This window comes from Cibotium barometz, chromosome 8 (assembly GCF_041138505.1).
Source record: "Cibotium barometz isolate CiBa-2024 chromosome 8, ASM4113850v1, whole genome shotgun sequence".
NCBI lineage: Eukaryota > Viridiplantae > Streptophyta > Polypodiopsida > Cyatheales > Cibotiaceae > Cibotium > Cibotium barometz.
This window is the reverse complement of record NC_141053.1, coordinates 889,171-908,133: the sequence shown is the minus strand read 5'-3', so window position 1 is coordinate 908,133 and position 18,963 is coordinate 889,171. Positions and strand designations below refer to the sequence as shown.

Below are 18,963 nucleotides of genomic sequence, written 5' to 3'. Positions count from 1 at the left end.
GAGGCCTATTACGATCCTCAATACGGTCTACAAGGTCTTAGCAAAGGCCTTGAGTTTGAGGATCCAGCCGTTCCTGGGGGAGTTGATTCATGCTACTCAGACAGGATTTGTCAAGGAGCGCAGTATCCTTGACAACATCTTTACTTTCTGGGAGGCGACGGCCCGAGCTAGATTTCTTGGCGAGGACTTGGTCGTGATGCTTCTCGATTTTGAGAAGGCATACGATAGAGTTGATTGGGGTTTCTTAGAGGGCACTATGCTTCGCCTGGGCTTTGAGCCAGGATGGATCAGAGGGGTGGCGGCTCTGTATTCCACAGCTCGCAGCTAGGTGTTGATTGCAGGAGGACGGGGGCCGAGTTTTGAGCTGACCAGATCAGTCCGTCAGGGGTGTCCCCTCGCCCCTTTTCTTTGTCTCTTCTTTGCGGAGGCTATGAGCATGTATTTGACGGCAGAGGAGGTCGGTTTGAGAGGACTTCAGCTCCCAGTCCGGGGGGAGGACCTGCTTGATGCTGAGTTTGCAGACGACACGGGCTTATTTTTGCATGGCCAAGAGGCCAATCTTCTTCGGGCAGAGCAGTCGCTCCAGGTTTTTAGTGCAGCTTCGGGAGCATTGATCAATTGGCGCAAGACAGTGGCCTTTTGGATCAGTAGTGCTCCCACTCCGGCATGGAGCCCGGACCCCGGTTTTAGATGGATTCCTCCAGGCACAGCAGTGCGGTATTTGGGATGCCAGATTGGCCTAGATTTGTCACCTGAGCAGCAGATTGCCCCGCTTCTTCTGAGCATTCAGAAGAAGCTTTTGTATTGGAGTACAGGTCGACTATCCTTGGCTGGGAGGGTGGTGGTGGCAAATCAGGTGCTGTTAGCGACCATGTGGTACATTACGTCTTGCTGGATCTTCTCGAGCTCTTGCATCAGCCAGGTACAGAGGCTGATCAGGAACTTTCTGTGGTCTGGGTGGGACGGTCAGCCAGCTCGGGCAAAGGTTGCATGGGCAGTTATTACACTTCCGCTGGCTCAGGGAGGTTTGGGCATTATAGATCCAGTCGATCAGAGTAGAGCTTTATTGGGGAAGCTTATCGTTCGGGGGTTGCTTCCAGGCGCTGAGCCTTGGAAAGAGCTCCTCTTGCAGTGGCTGCAGGCTCGGGCGCCCCCAGTAGGGGGCACTTGGGCACCAGAGATTCGCTGGATCTTTATAGAGATGAGGAGGACAGGCCTCAGTAGAGGATGGGAGGACAGATTTGCTTTGAGTATCCTGAGAGCTTGGGAGCTGCTGAGACCGGGGCTCTCTCAGCGACCTCCTTCTTGTGTTGAGGAGCGGGCCAGACAGCCGCTCATCTGGAGCCCAGCGGTTCGCACAGAGCAGGGTCATATGTTGGGTTCTCGGCCTCGGCTAGCCTGGGGGCCTTTAACGGCAGGCCCAGCTCGTAGTTTTGGAGACTGGCAGGCCTTCTGCAGTCTACCAGAGGAGATCCAGGTGGAGAGGCTGAGGCACTTCAGAGGGGGGTTGATTATGAGGGATGATATTCAGGAGGCACTCACAGAGGAGTGGTTCACGCCTCTCGAGCCAGTGGCCCCACGGTGGATGGGAGCCTTTACACAGTTGGAGATCCTGATTGCTGTCAGAGCTTGCACTGAGGATGGCAGTTGCCTTTACTATGAGATTCAGGATGAGGGCAGACTCCAGAGAGTGGAGGTGGAGTCGCCTTTGGTTGCAGAGTGCACCTTTCAAAGGATTCGGGTAGTGGCCTCCGCTTCTCGGAAGTGGCATATTGACCCCGACCCTGCTGATGTGCTCCCGGATTGGCGCATATGGGCATATGCAGCGCGCCCCTTGGCCCGGCTACAGTGGGACCCCGGGGAGTACGAGTGGCATGATCCTTATGCATCCCTTGAGGCCACAGAGATCACCTTTTTCCAGTATACTGTTCGGCTGGGGCGACATATTTTGACGGCGAGGAGGACGGTCTCTCCAGCGGCAGCGGGGCATTGGCGACTACAGGGACTCTCACAGGAGTTCCTAGAGGATTTTTGGGCTCGGCTCTGGGCTAGTCGACAGGCCCGCAGGATCTCGACTTTTCAGTGGCTGGTCGCCCACCACAGGGGCTCAGCAGTTGGTACTTGGCTTGTTTACAGCAGTCTTCCGGCGGCCTGCGTCCGATGCGGCCACCCTATGGAGACACAGAGACATTGCCTTTGGGATTGCCCTCAGGCGCAGCAGATTTGGCTGCGGATGCTGCGTATTCTGGCCCCCCTCTCTCCAGAGGGTATGTTTAGGTGGGGTGCCGTTGCTTGGTCGACTTCGTCAGGGCCTGCTATGGGCTATGAGATGGAGCAGGGCAGTCAGGCCATCAGATTTATTAGGGGCCAGCCTCGCCTGGTTCCGGCACCGGATTTCTCGTCTGCCAGCTGGACACAGGAGAGGGATTTACGATGGGAGCTCCTCAGCGGCCTCACCATCTGGTTCACCTGGAGGGCCCGGTGCTTTACGGCCTTTGAGGGGAGATTGGAGCCACCAGCAGAGACTGTACGGGGGATTTGGCAGGAGTTGATCCACACCCTGCGAGGACAGTACGACCGCATCCGGGGAGACTCGAATGAGGCGATCTTACGGCGCCAGGCCTTTCACACCACTTGGCGCTCTGGCCCTTTCTACACCTTACACACGGGATCCCCCCGTTGGCACTACAGGCCACCTGTTTGGCTCTTCCCCCCCCCCCTATTGTATGATTTAGCCTCTCAGTTCTTTGTACTGATGCTTGTATTTTGCAGCACCTAGGGAGAGTCTCCCGGGCTGCCATGCTGTATTCACTGCTCTGTCTCTCTTATGAGCAGGCGAGATCTTTTGTAGCCGTACGGGCGTTTTTTATATAACTAATGAAAGGATCTTTTCTCGAAAAAAAAAAATCAGAAACCAGCTATGTGAGATGTTGCACCCATTGATGAGGCACGCAATTATGATGCACTGGAAGAAGAGAGAACAACAATTCAGCAAGCTAAATTGGTGCGTTGCAAATCTTGTGGGACAACAATGTAGTGGCTCCTTTGGTAGGGCAAACACGTGCTAGTCCTGCCATACAGCTGGGCATTTTGTGGATCATGCTCTCAGTGCTTCTACTTGCAATGATGAAGAACTTGTTTCCTTTGAAGAAGCACAATGCACAAGAGGATCGTCATTGGATGCATGTCACATAGCAGGAATATGATTCCATTTTGAAAAATGGCACTCGAGATTTAGTTGACTTGCCTTTCAGCAAGAAGGCTACTAGTACGAAGTGGGTCTTTAAGATTAAGAGAAAGTCTGATGGTAGCATTGATTGCTACAAAGCTAAACTTGTAGAAAAGGGCTATACACAACAGAAGGGCATAGATTATGATGAGACCTTTTCTCCCACTCAAAGGCCCGGATGTTGATCGGATTTCAGCCTTCAAGGCTGAACTACAAGCTTTTCTTGGGATGTCGGATTTGGGCCCGTTGCACTACTATTTGGGGATTCAATTCTTACAGTATGATGATGGGATAGTCATGATGCAGTCAAAGTACATACAAAGAGTGCTTAAAAGGTTTAATCTTGAGGATTGTAAACTTGTGTCTAGACCAGTTGAGACAGCTGCTAGGCTTAGCACTCAGGATTCTGGAGAGCCTTTTGATCTGACACTATATCAGCAAGTTGTTGGATGCGTGATCTACCTATGCAACACGAGGTCAGACATTCAGTATGGGATCTCATAGTTGAGTATATTCATGCATTGGCAAGGTGTCAAGCGGGTTTTCCACTACTTATACGGCACCTAGTTCCTTGGATTGTTCTATCCCGGGAAGGTGAGTCACAGCTGCATGCCATTAGTGATTCGGAATAGGCAAGATGTTATGACACCAGGGTGTCCACTGGCGGATTTTGTTTCTTGGCTTAGCAAGAAACAACCGCCACATCTAGCTGTGAGGCTGAGTACAGGGCAATATTTACAGCCACCATTGAGTGTATATGGCTCAGAGGCCTTTTGGCAGGTCTTAGTCACTGTCCTCCACTCCTATCTACACTGACGCTTAGAGCGTGTTGGCAGTTGCGAGGAACCGAGTGTTTCATGCTTGCACTAAGCACATTGAGGTGCATTATCATTATGTTAGGAAGAGGCTCCACGTAGGAGAGATCAACTTTGTTTATGTATCTACACATGATAATGTGACAGATCTATTCACGAAGGCTCTTCCTCGTGAAAAGCTTGAAGATTTCCGCAAAGCTCTAAGCTTATTGTCTTTTGGAGATTGATCTTTGAGATCCTTGTACATGTTCACAACATCATCTAGGGGGGTTTGTAGACATCTATGTCATGGGCAGTGGTGTTTTGGACACTCTCGGTCTAGCCGGGACATTTTTTTCCTCTTTAGGAGGTTTTTGCCCCGTGCATATGAACACCCTCTAACACTTATCATTTGGGGTGTACTTATCCTTTGTACCTTGTACCACTCATTCTACTTGGTAATCATCATCGAGTTGTGTGTCTCTCACTCTCTCACTTTGTTTGAGCTCTACTACGAGTGTCTTGTTGTTGCTAACCCTAACCTACCTGTAGGTTTCAACAAGTACAAGAACAAGAGTTACATGTGTCTCCAAACAAGTAGCCAAATCAAAGGCTAAACTAAGACTGGCCAATGTTTCATGAATACCCAAAAGATGGGCACAAAAGCCAATCTCTTCATCCAAAGTGTGTTTTCTGAAGGACCACCACCAGATTTTCAACATGAGACACAGAAGTAACATATCAAGCGAAACCTAGAAGGGTGCTTAGGGAACGAGTCCCTAGAGTTCTCTTCCTTCGTCAGTAGCCCTCATCTCCCCATGGAGTAGGTGACATGATATTCCTTGCCAACTGGCCTTATAGAAATTTACACATGTACTTAACCAACATACCCAAGACAAGAGACTCCTCAGAATATATGATTACCTTTGTTTTCAAATCACCGAGTCGTATCGAGTCTTTGGGTCCAATGTTTCAAGAGCTATCCATCACATTCCAGAGCTATCCAGAGCTGTCCAAAGCCAATGAAAATACAACATTCCCCCTCTTTTGGAATCATTATGCCAAGTCATCAATGAACTAAACACATGATTCTATCACGACTCTACCAGCTACACTTAGTCAAAAAAGTATAGAGTGAAGACCAAAGTGTGGACTGACTAGGCTATTGCGCACGACCAAGTCCCATCTTGGATTAGCATCTAGTACCAAGCCATACCCTTGTCTTGTCCTAGATGAGCAATGGTGAACTAGTCCAAGGATCTCCTACTCTTGTATCGCATGCGTGATTTCTTCAAGAGTCCAATCGATGAGCTCATCTAACATGGTCCAAGAACTGTACCACTTGACCACAGGGTCTGAGAATCCTACCAGTTGATCCTTATTCGAGTATAGTACCAACTTGATCTATCTAGCCAAGTCCAAATGAGCATCGGGAATCATACCCATTGTGACTCATTAACAAGGCTCCGAGAAAATGAAAAACCAATTGATTTCTTGCATGCCATATTGTCCACAAAGCCCAATATCTAGTCTAGATCAAAAAGAGTTGTGCATGATCCAATCTAGAAGGCCACCTGGCAAACAACCAAAAAACTCTAGAGAAGGAATACCCTGGGAATCTAAGTTCAAGAGAATGTGAAATTTTCTGAAGGAAATTTTTGGTCTCTATACAAGACCAAAGAAGATGCATCATAGTTTCCTTTAGGCAATGACAAGGGCATTTCACAGTAGGTTTGTGTCTTTTATGAAGAATTTCTCCAACTTCCAACAAGCATCACCATAAAAATAATCTAGATTTGAGTAGCAATTTACTATGCCAGATTTTCTTTAGGTTTTGTTTCCACCAATGGGCTGTCTTAGTGAGGAGCCAAATCTTATTAACTTGATCGACAAACCAAGGCGTAGGAATAATGATCTTGTAGATCAAAGCAGCCGAAACCTTAGAGAAAGAGAAACTAGGATAACGTCCAGGATCTGTCCTATAGAAAATCCAATCCTTTGTTCTTTCACCATCTGAAACAACCGGAAGAGGAGTAGAAGGCTGCAATTGTTCCTGTAACATGCACCATAAAGGTCTGTAGTGCATACCCAACACGCCAATGGCTTTGAGCTCGAGGAAAGGACATAACATTTCCTTTAGCATCGACATCATCTTGCGAACCCGAATGCCTTTTGTAGAAAGATAGTAAGCTTGCTGTGGGGAACGGAGAGCCAAAGGAGGGAATGCACGGTTCCAAAAGACACTTTCTTCTCTCAAAGTATTGCGAGTCTCAGGAACTAAATATATTGCAAAATAAGCTTCCAATCTGCAAGGAGATGAGAGACATAAAGGCATCCAGAAATCTTACCCTCCACATGGCCAAATAAATGTTCCCAGTGAGTTAGCTGCCATTTTCCAAATGCATTTGTGTTCATTCACTTCACACGCACATACATTCATACACCTTGCTCATTGCACCCGCATGGGCACCCACTCTTGCCCATTCACTTGCATTTGCATGTGCACGTGCGCGTGCGCGTGCACACACGTACACGCGCGCGCATGCACACATTCACGCATTTGCATTTGCATGTGAAAACCCACCTACCCACACGTACACCCCATACATGCACACACGTGCGTGCACATCCACATGCACACACTTGTGCACATGCACTTTTCCCATTTCCACATTCACACACGCATTCACCCGCGTTTGCACATGCCCATGTGTGATTGCATACGTTTGCACCTCGTGCATGCACGTGCACACACCTTTGCACCCGCTCACGCATGCATTCGCGTGTACAATGCCCGCATCCCCTGATTACCCCTCCCAAAATAATTATTTTCCCCCTCACGCCCCTCTCAAAAGAAAAAAAGAAAAACACCACCACCCCTTGCTTTTTTATTTTTCCATTGTTTTATTTTTCTTATATATATATATATATATATATAAAACAAAAAACTAACAAACAAACAAAAACCACAAAACAAACCACACACGCAAAAGCCCCCTATTCCTTTTCTTTCTTTTTTGAAAATTATTAATTAAAAAAATCCCTTATTTGCTTTTTTTAAAGTTTTTTAAAAGTTTTATTATTTGATTTTTTCATTTTTTAAAAATGTTCTTTATTGTTTCTTTCTTTTCCCCCTCTTTTTTTTTTTGCTTTTTTTTGGGTTTATTAAAAAAACAAAACAAAATACAAAAAAACTCCTCGCAATCTGCCTAACTAGCCTTCTAGATATTTTTTCAAAACGTAATTTATATATAAATAAATAAATAAAACAACAAAAAATGGAATCTGCGTGTTATATCCCTCGCCCTGCCGCCTTCTTTCCCGGCCACGCACGGTACCAAACCCCGTCGCTCCTGTGTCTAGCGCCACGGCCCCTGCCCTCATCGCCCTGCTGGCTCCAGTGCCACTTACTTCCTCTCCTCCCGCATGCCTCTGCCTCAACCCCTTGTCTCTTTGTCCCACCCATTCGCCCATGCCGCCTTTGTGCCTGTGTGCTACCCTGCTTCTCTCCCACAAACGCCACCTCTGCTCACTCCAACACGCTGCCATGCAGATGCCTACCCTTCTCCTGTCTGCCTTGCACACGCAGGCTTGAACGCCCGACACTGTTTGTACAGCTGTACAACGTTGTTTCCCTGACCCTCTTCACATATGGTGAGCTCATCCAGCCCCTTGTCACTCCATCATGTTATTCCATCACACACAACCTCTGCTTGAACAAAGCGCAGCCTGTGTAGGACACCACCAACCAAGTAAGGTAAAGCGCCATGACCAGTGCCTATTACCGGGGCGCTGTGGGTGCATTACAATTTACTAGTGTTTGATATAACAAGATTTGTGACCTCTGAGAATGTTGAATGTGGTTAAAAAAGCTCAAGGATCACACAGACTCGCATATTGTGGTTATGCTTTGCATGGCATGGACGTGTTTGCAAAGATAACTAGTCGTCATGTGTCATCATAAGAAGTGTTGCCGATAGAATTAGTGAATTAGTGATGCCAATAGAATTAGTGACACTGACTTATGCACCTTCTATGGCATATTTAGTGCAAGTAGTTTGGTAACAACTCCTAGATTAAGTTTATGCCAAGACATTGATTGAGTGTATATTTGAGAAGGGAGGTATTAAATACATGCCTAGAGTGTTGTCTTTTGGTGAATGTGATAGGACCTAGATAACTAGCATTCACACCTTAATATGAGAAACTATTTTTTTGGATTACACTTTACATGAAAGAAAGATTTTTTCAAAAGCAAAATAAAACCAAAACTTTGAAATAGAACGAATCACCTTTACATGAAAGGAAGAAGTCTTAAATGCACAAGAAAATCAGAACTTTGAAATAAAATGAATATACAACAAGGGTCAATAAACAAATTTTCCTTACGCCTTTTATGTATTGTACACATTATTGACACTAGGATGGGAAGGTACTTTTTGAAAAACTTGAACCGGATAGAAGTGAAGCCCATTACTAAAAGCGACAGCCCTCTTAGATCACGATCCTTACGGCCAACTGTTCCAAAGTTGAATTTAAAGGCTGTTAATCAAGATTTCGAGTACTCTAAACAACTTGCCAATAATGCTGCTCTTGTTTTTGCATATCGTGTGGAAGCCAAACGCATTGCATCTGCCAGGTTGGTAAAGTGAAACATCTTAACATATTTTTATGATCCTGTTTAACAACAAGAAGGAAGACCGTTATGTTTAGGGTGTTTCTTTTAAAAAAAATGGCAACGTATATTTTTTTGTCTTTGGTGGATACTTTCATCTTATTGTCCTTTCTTAGGTTGACAGTTTATGACAAGTAGCATGCTGGTTGAGAATCTCGCCCACCCCCTCCCCTAAAAGATGGAGGGACTCAAGTTTGAATAGTCGAACAGAAATCTGGAATCCTTAAAAAAGGGAGTCATCTTCTAACAAGGAAGAGTCTCCTTATACTACAAGCACTAGTGGTGAGCCAGTCAGACGTGATGAACCCAAATGAGACCAACGGGAGTGGAAAAAGGATTGGTAACTCCAAATCTTTATAAAGGCTTCAGCTTGTGTACATGATTTGAAATCCTCTTGAGTGGGTGTGGACAATATTTGATGACATGACAAAGAGGAAATCAAAATGATAGGTATGGATAGTCTTGATAGTCTCTTCTGCATCCCTCCCAGTACAGTATACTGATCAACTGGAGGCAAACACCTACACCGCAGAAGTGCCCTAACCATATCACAGGTTTAGTGGGTCTACTATCTCCTATGGACCACTCCAAGGGAATAGCTAAGCGGATGTCCCACCTAGACCATTGCATATATTCTGAAGATCCAAGGGATCTGCCAACATAGTCAGTGATTGCCTCATTTCACATTATGGGCTGTTAAGACAAGCTGATATCGGCTGAGATTAAAGTCCATCTTGAAAGCAGAGGAGGAAGAGGCTGTTTCCTTCTATTGCATTCAGTCTGGATGGCGGATGGAGAGAGGTGATGTACAGGTGATCACGCTTGGCTCTGTGATCCATCTAGTGAGAGTAGTGGGTCGCTCTGGGAAGCGTTGGTATACTGACCCTTCTCCTGTGATGGTTCATCATGCTTCGTGGTGCCCATGGCTATATGGTGGATAGATACCCTATTAGATGTATACATTGGGACCTTGGTGAGAACGAATGGACTGATGCGGCTAACCCCATGAGGAGCATACGTTTCTTTAGCTACACTGTCCGTAATGCCAGGTTGCTCATGCTTGGACAGACTCACGGAGTTCCCACTCTTTGGCCTTAGTGGGAGGCGTATGACATTACACCCTCCATTCAGAGGAGATTTTGGCACTCGTTCATGAGGAGCCAAGTATTGTTGGTTTAAGCAAACCCTAAAAATGTGCACAATAGAGAGAAATGAAATGATATATTAACGTCTCTAAGAGGCCATAGTGGCCTATGAGACCAAAACTGAGAGTACATCTGAAGTTGGTGTCTCATCAAAGAGAACAAGACTAAAAAGTACAATAAACTGATTGTCCTACAGTTATAAGAACAAAACTGCAAGACTCCGAGATGATACTGAGTAGAAAATACTGAAAAATACTGGAAAATGTATATCAGGTAGATCCATGTGTGCTGATCAGTTGAATTGTTGCCCTCTCCTTAGATCAAGTATCTCCGCCATGGGGCTGTCTAGAATGGAGAGGTCGTAGAAGCGAGGTAGGCGCCTCTGATGCCGAGCAATAATGGCTCTGATCTGGCGATGGTGAGGATGCCGTGGTCGGGATCCTGGTGGGCATGGCCGACGAGCACGACATAAGATAACCGCTCTATCAGTGGTGACTCCCTGGGAGCGTGGTCGGTGCCTTGATGGCCCAATGGAGGAGGTATCAGGAGGTGTGTGGGTTGGGTTGCTGGTGCTGGTGCCGAAGAAATCTGCCAGGGTCCTCTGTCTAGGTACATCATGGCTCGGCCTCTTGTCTGCCAAGAGGGTCTCTCTGTGTCTCTTGAGCTCAAGTAGAAACAATCCGAGGCATCTCTGATCCTCAAACTCCATGACCTTGCGTAACGGCCCAAAACCCTCTCGGAAGAGGCAGTGATATCTCCCTCGGATCTCATAATAGACTGTACATCGGCAAATGTAGTGTTGCTCTGTCTCTACCGCCTGGTAGCATAGATGATAAATGCGGTCATCCACGATCTGATGCACATATCGCCCTGTCTCAATCCGCAGCCGGTGTGATGAGGTCCGGATCTGTCCAATGGCACAACGTATCCCATGTGATAGGTGTACATCCATGTACGTTGGGCGGGTGATAAAATCATCCGGTGAGAGGTGTAGAAAATGGCTCTTGTAATGAGCCATTTTCGTGCCCAAGGGCTCGAGGGGGCTAGTCCATGTCCTCTCTATGTCCACTCTGATGATATCCATCCTGATCACGCGGTTTTTCTCTCAGCGGGTGGGATCCAAAAATGGACAGTCCAGACTGTACTGAAAAGGTGGTAGTGCCTCTATCCGCAAACCATGTAGGTCAAACCATGATCTCATCTGAGCATACCAACAATGAGTATCTCCATCCTCTGCCAACTGTATGGATGAGGTCAATGCCAATCTGGAGTACCTCTGCTGAGGGAGCTCCCATAGCTGCTGTAAAAAGGTAACTGCTTGGAATAGGGCCTCGGTTACTATTGGTGGGACACCCAGCTCAGCCCGAACAATCTCATGTGGTACTGATGATTTGCTCTCAATCATGCGGGCAATCATCATAATCAGTGGTCTCTCCATTTGCCTCCATCCCTCATCTGTCCCTCTCTGAGATCTGTGATGTATATTGGGTCCCCAAATTGGAGCTCCGTACAGGAGAGGTTCGGTGTGACAAGCATATCAAATAGCGACAATTTGGTGCGCGGCTCCTGAAACTGTATGTGTGCACACTGCCTCTCAAGTGCCCCCAAGGCTGCATGCCCTCGAGCTAATCTAGTTGTTGCTGCCTCCTTCAGGGAGAAACGCGGTCCTGTGAAAGTAACTCCCAAGTAGACATATGACCTGACGTACTCTATCGGCTCCCCTCGGAAAGTGAACTGAGGCTGTGATCTCGTCACCCTTGCCTCTGTGGTGTTAAACACCATAACCTTGGTTTTCCCAAGGTTCACTGTCAGATCTCTATCCACACAGAAAGCCTGTAATGCAACCAGGTGTCTCCTGAGATTAGAACAATATCATCAGCATATAACAAGATGGGTATCAACACCCCTGCGAGGCATGCCCTCGGGCCTTCCAATCTGTCTACATAATCAGAGACCGCATCAATGTACAGTCCAAAGAGAGTGGGCGATAGCGGGCATCCTTGCTTCACCCCTATCGTGTTGGTCACCCTATCAGATAGTCCGCCTGGAGCTCGGACTCTTCCTATCATAGACTCATACAAAGCATATATCCCCCACTGCATATCCTCGGGTACCTCAATGTCATTCAATCTGTGCATAAGCCTGGCACGTGGTATGGTATCGAAGGCTTTGCGCAAGTCCACAAAGCACCAGTATATCCTTCTCTTCTGTGCCCTGCCTTGCCCTCTTCAATAAGTGCCCGAAGTGTCAGTCTGTGATCCAAGGTAGTAAATCCTCTCCTGTCCATGTGCTCGATGACCATGCCTCTTTGCCCATCGGCTCAGCTCCGACTCCAATATAGAGCCATATAATTTGGCCAAGTAATGACCAATTATGATCGTCCTGTAGTTGCCTGGTACCATGGGGTCCCCACTCTTAAAGAGTGGTACAATGATATGCTCTGTGCAGCTTGTTGGAAAACCCTCACAAATGGCACGATTAAACACATGTACGATGAGCGGAGCCAAAGTGTGTCGTGCATATGAGAAGTGCTCTCCAACTAGTCCATTATGATCCTGTGCCTTTCCATTCTGTAACCTGTCTATCGCATCTAGCACCATCCGCATAGTAAAAAAGGTGCTGCTAGCCGGTCTAGCTTCCAGTGGAGGGGGAGTGGGGGGCTGTCCTGGTGCATCATATAGCTCTCTAGCATAAGTATGCCATGCCTCAGGTGCAGTAATCGGAGTACCAGGCTGTCTCTCCTGAAACATCTTCCATGCCCTCTTGCTGTCCTTCCCCAGGAAGAGTTGGTAGATCTCCTCCTCTAGCTTAGCCAGATAGGCTAGTTTCTTCCTCCGCACAAGGCGCCGAAAGATCGTCCTAGCCTGTCTATGCGTGTGAGACCCAATGGCAATCTCACGCTGTAGTTGTGGTCGTGTCTCACGACACTCATCATCATACCAACTGTTCTGTGGGGCAGTGGTGCGGGGGTGGGTGGAAGGGATCATAGTGCAGGGAAATGCATATGAGGCGGATGCATGTAGAACACCTGCCAATCCTCTTGTGATCTCGCCCAGAGGGCTTTGCGGGTCTAAATCGAACAAGCCATCAGATACTGCATCCCGATAAACCCCAACTATCTCACGTGTAAACTGATATCTCGGGTACCGAGGTAGATGAGTGGCTGGCCCATCTTTCGGCGATCTACCTACTAGTGTGAAAGTCAGGTATGCATGATCGGCTGCTATGCCAATGGGCCTACTGGAAATCGTGAAACCCCGCACATCAGGTATCAATGAAGGAGATCCATCCAGTGTGTGAGAGCATCTGATCCTTGCCATCTCGATAAGCCATTGTATATGACAAACCCATGTGCACTCCTGAGTGTGAGAAAACGCTTGCCATAATCTGTAATCTCCCCCTCATCCTGTGCTGATCTCTGCAACCCTACATCCTCTGCCGTGATCTCCCGGTACATAGCCTCTTGAGTATCATACAACTCTGTCTGCTCTGTGCCTGTACGTGCATTAAAGTCTCCCAATAGTAATATGTCTCCCATGTTGGCAAACCTCATGATATCATCATATAGTGGTATATAGGGCGACTCTCCTAATGGTGCAAACCTGGAGTGGGCTGGGGGAAAGTAGCATACTGCCACATATAGCTCGCGGAGCCCCTCTCTGCATATTCGGACCCACATGTACCTCGCATTTGCATCTCTATGTACCACATGTATTTTGTCACGAAGCTCATCCTTGTAAAGTATTGCCACTCCTCCAGATCCACCTCCCACTGTGCGTGGCTGAGGGCGGAAAACTGATTCCCATCTATAACCCCGGACGTCAGGAAGCCTCTTGTTTGTGCACTGATGGGTCTCTGTATACATAGCAATATCACTGTGTCTGAAAGTATCCTCAAAGTATCTTGCATATGTTCTAAGGGCTCCGTTGCAATTCCACACCGTGAATTGCAAGGTCTCATAGGCCGCGGACCATCAAGTGGGCCTCCTCTCTGTAATGATGACTCCGCCATCTCTGTATACCGCCCATTTCCCCTCTTTCCTTGCCTCAAGCACACGCGGCTTGTGTTCCTTCCGGTGTGCTATCTCTGCCGGTGTAAGGTCCTCATCCAAATAAATCTTTTCCCCCTAAGGGCCATCCTTTTGGGGTGGAAGGCCTTCTTCTTCTCCAAGTCACCAAACTTGATGATCAATATCTTCGCCCTGGTTTCATCGCATTGGTATATCTACCCTTCTCCCGATTCCATGACATACAAGTCTTGGAGTTTATGGCTTGATGGTGATTGCCTGGTTAGATATCTTCATTGGGATTGGATTTCATGAAGTGTTTCCCTTCCTTTGAGTACACAGTTAGGAATGCAAGGCTTTCTTTGCCGAGACATGTTCAAAGGACTCCTACTCTTAGACCACATTGGGAGAGTTATGAAATCACTCCAGTTATCTAGAAGAAATGTTGGTATAGACTTAGGCATTCTAATAGAAGGAGGCAGATCTCCCATTTATTGTGGTTAATTTTACTTGGTGGGCTGCATGTTAATTATTGTAGAGCTATTTAGTGCGGACTGCCCTAGATGCCCTGCTGCTATCGAGTCTTTTTTTTTTTCTAGAAAGGAGACTTCTATTAAGTATGAAAAATTTTATAAAATGGAGATTTCACACCAAGCAAGGTGGAGATCTCAACCAATCAGGAGCCCTGTGCTGCCAATAGGGTCCTGAGTGAGAGGATGTGAAAAAGATACCAATGTCCCACTCTCTCATAAACTGGGTGTGCTTCCTCTCCGCAGCCCTCGAAGATCCCTGGATTCTGGCCCAGGTAGCCATAATGGTGTGAATAATATCACTCCAAATCTTGCAAAGACACTGAGAAACAAGAATGGGTGTACCCTCAATGGCCTCAGTGCATCTAGCCTTCCAGATATTCCAGGCATAGTCACAAGGGAACGTCGTTCCAAGCTCTTGGAACGGGGGAACGCGTTCCATAGAGATAGCCGTTCCCGTTCCCGTTCCAAAATGGCACCGCAGACCATGTAAGAAATATAAGTGAACTATGTATCATGTAGAACACATCTATGCATTATCATGGCCACTATTGAGATGGTTTGAGGTTATTTCTTTACTATGCCTCTTTCCAAAGCATTTACAGATATATAAAGTAAATTTATAAACACATTTATGCAATGATGTGGCGTTCCCGATTCCGTTCCCTTTTATTCAAGCTTTTCGTTCCCGTTCCAAACAGTCATCCGTTCCCCAAAACGTTCCCGTTCCCTTGTGACTATGATTCCAGGCTGAGATGCTAGCAATAATCTCCCAAGAACTGTCTAACCTCTCTGCCCAAAGGGACAAAGCGTGAAAGTGGCAACTCCTGAAGACAACATTGTCGAGCAACTCCTTGCCTAACCATAATGGCCAAGCTCATGTGAGTCCCCTCGAACCTCAGCTAAGGCCCAGACTGTGTCAAGCAAATGATAGAACCAAAAGAAATGATAGCATCCCTCTTAATCCTACCAAAGAGGTGTGCAATCGCAGACCAAACCCTCCGTGCTTCGCTACATTCCCATAAACAATGGTAATCTGACTCTGAAACTCTTGCACATCTAGGGCATGCTGGGCAAGCACCAGTTAACAAACATCCATTGATTGGTGGCCATACCACCATGAAGGGAAACCGAGATAAAGGAGGAAATCTGTGGCTTCCTATAAGAATGCCACAATCTCCGCCAAAATGCCCTCTGAATGTCAATCGAAATGCTGTAAGACTCCCAATGGGGTCTAAGAGTAGGGACACTCTAAATGTGTCCCAGGATAAGATGTCTGGCATTCCGCACCGTATAATTGAAAAAACGCATGCTTTTCAAAGGATTACAAGCATCCTTCCACTCCCACTCACCATACAACCAAAGGCTAACACTCTGTGATCATCCTTGGGGGGGGGGGGGGGGGGGGGGGGGGGGTCAACAAAGACTTGCTTCCCTAACTTGCCAACAACTCTGACTGGACGAATCTGGGGGCCCTCAATAAGGTCTTGCACATCACATCTCTCTAGCTGCCATCCATCCCATAAAGAAAAAAAAACCGGTACATCCTCCTCCCTAGGCAATGAGATACCCATAACCTGAAGAGGAACATCTATCCGAGAGAAAACCCCAAACCAAGAATGATGACGACCTTCCAAAAAAGATCCAGTAATCTAGTGGTTGGGAATGGCTGCAACAATCTGTGCAATCCTCCGGCTAGAACCTCTCAAATGCTGCGTGATATCCAATCTCTGCACCTCAGTAAGGCTCTGAAACCTCTTCCAAGCCAGCACTATTGGACATAAGATCTCCCATCCAGTCCAGAGAATATGCATAGATGCCCCAAGAGGCCTACCATGCACATCTAAGATCAAATCATTCCACAGAATGGGCTGCCGGTTACCTTCCTCCGTTGAACACGAGGGGATGTGTACCAAAAAACTCCTGAGGCAGTCCCAGGCCCGTAGGAGGGACCTAACCAGGGGGGGACGAAGGGGAGCGGTGAATCGCATCTGAAAAATTAAAGTGTGAGCAATCACCTCCGCGAACAGGGACACACTTCGTGATCTGTTGCATGAGAAAGTCCTTACACGGCTCAGTGCCTGGAAGAAAGCCCCTAACAACAAGCTTACAGAGCAAAGCCTTACATTGCACCTCGGGGTCAATGATATTCAATCCCCCTTTCTGCTTAGGCCTGATAATGGTTTCCCAAGCAACTTTGGCCCTGGTGTGTGCATTTCCATCAAGCCGTGACCAAAGAAAGTTCCGAATAAGGCGACGAAACTGGCCAATGCAGCCCTTATGAAAAATCCAACACGAAGCATTAAACCAAGATGTGGCTAGCAAAACTTGGTTAACCACCAAAGCTCTAGAGGCCAAGTCGAGCTTCCTCCTACTCGAGTGATGAAGTTTGCTTTTAATGCTTAAGAGCACTGGAGCAAACTGTTGTGCAGGGCAGATGTCAACGCCCACTTGACAACCAAGGTTTCTGGCAGAGCATCCTCTCTCAATCCAAGTAAAACCAACATCTGTACCCCAATCTGCAAGAGGAGAATCAGTGATCCAAAAACCAACTGATTTATGCCAATTGATAGTAGCTCCTGCTGCCAAACAAAAGGCCTCCAAGGCTGTTTGGAAAGCACATAAACAAGCATGTGAAGCCTCAAGGAACAATGCCGTATCATCTGCTAACTTAGAGTCCAAAAACTCTTCCTCCGTGCGTAAAGGCAGCCTAAGCCCCCCCACAACATCAGGGGCAGCCGGAAGAAACCTGCTCATAGCCTCAGCTACAATGAGGTACATTTAAGGGGCGAGGGGACAGCCTTGCCTCACCGAACGGGAAATCTGAAAACGCTCGCTGCGCTCCCCACAAGCTAAAACAGTGCTATGAGCCTCCTTGTATAGGCAGGACACCCCTCTGATCCAGTTTTGGGAAAACCCCGTATGTGCCATAGTGCCCTCCAAAAAATCCCAATCCACTCTGTCATAAGCTTTTTCAAAATCAAGCAAAAGAATGGCAAGAGGCTGGTGACTAGACTTTGCCCACTCGACGGCTTCCCAGAAAGAAAAGATGTTATCAAATATACTCCGTCCTTGGAGGAACCCATTTTGTGTATCATGGATAGTCCTTTGGAGAATCGGCTGCAACCTTATACTCAAGGCTTTAGCTAAGATCTTATATGCAGATCCAAGGAGAGTGATGGCCCTCCATTGTTTAATGTCAGTCTTTTCCCCACTCTTGGTTAACGTGAATCAGTCCCTCCGTGAGGTATGGAGGCATCATACCCAACCACCACATTTCCTGAAGGGAAGCAGTGATAGCATCTCCAATATGATCCCAAAAAAGAATAAAGAAGGTGGGAGAAAGACCATCATCCCCTGGGCATGAACCACTGGAAAGAGCATGTAGTGCGTGAAGGAATTCATCCTTGGAGAAAGGGGCATCCAGGGAAGAACACATAGCATCTGTAATGAGCTTGGGCATGCACTCCCGGACTTTCTGCCGTGCCACATCTCTCGGAGGAGAGGGCACCTCTGCAGTCAACAAAGACCGATAAAAATCTGAAGCAATACCCCTTACTTGGCTCAATCTGAACCTCACCCTATGAATCCTGCAAATGCCTCACAGAATCCTTGCTATGGGAGGGCCTGTGTGTTGAAAAAAACTCTTTGTTGCATTTGCCACCCATCTGAGTCCAAAAAGCCTCATTTGCATGAAACGCGAATTGAGCCCTCCTGTCCATGGCCAACTGCATCTTTGTTGTAACTGTGGTCAAGAGGTCTGTAATCCAAGATGCATGTGGATGCTTTTCATGTTCCCTCTGAAGAGCAGCAATCCTACGCCTAATAGCTCTGTCCTTGTCCAGAGCCTCCTTGGACAAGGCAACACTGATATAATGAAGGCTGGTCCTCTCAAGAGCCAGCGCAATATTATGACGAGGATCAAGACCATCACAAGATCTCCATCTCTCTCTGATCTCAAGGGAGATGTCAACATCTAGATAAAGAGAGTCAGGGATATGGACACGGGGAGAGGCCGAGCGAGCCTAATGGTGCCTCCTCTATCCAGGGACCAATCATCCACATAAAATCTGTCCAGATGTGCAAAGATGCTCTCAACCCTGCTTTTGCGGTTATGCCAAGAGAAAGATAAGGAATTTGGCCTTCTCTGGAAGTCATCCTGAGTCCAACAATCCCTGCCAAAGAAAGAGCGTGAACCTCTCCCATGAGGCTTGCTCCAAAGGGTGTAAACCCCCTTCGCGTCCACCCTTCTTGTCAGAAGGGTCCTCAACCATATTGAAGTCTCCTCCCACTATCCAATGATCAACCCGGGGAATGACATTTGTAATGGTGTCCCAAAAGGCCACCCTTTCGCCTCTCAGGTTAGGTGCATAAATATTCAAGATTTTCAATTTTTGACCCTAATGTATGATCAAGATCCACTGTGCTCTAGCAAGGATGATAACACCGTTCCCAATAACATGAGGCATAACAGATGCTGCCACTGAAATGCAAACACCTCCTCTAGTCCCAACAGCCGAGGACCAGAAGGTGTGGCCAGAAAGCATCTTACTAGTTTTGCCACACTGAGATCTATCCAATTTG

General features: G+C 47.1%; 1 protein-coding gene across 3 annotated transcripts in view; it reads left to right on the top strand.

Annotated features, from left to right (window-relative positions):
• LOC147635817 (uncharacterized) overlaps nt 1-18,963 on the top strand; it is a 102,458-nt gene that overhangs the window by 43,104 nt on the left and 40,391 nt on the right. For 2 of the 3 annotated variants that reach the window (XM_086801165.1, XM_086801164.1), the window contains exon 3: nt 8,447-8,662. The exons of the other annotated variant lie outside the window; for it this stretch is intronic. In XM_086801165.1, the coding sequence (XP_086657291.1) occupies nt 8,447-8,662 (216 nt within the window). The remainder of the gene's footprint in view (nt 1-8,446; nt 8,663-18,963) is intronic. 3 annotated transcript variants of the gene reach the window in all.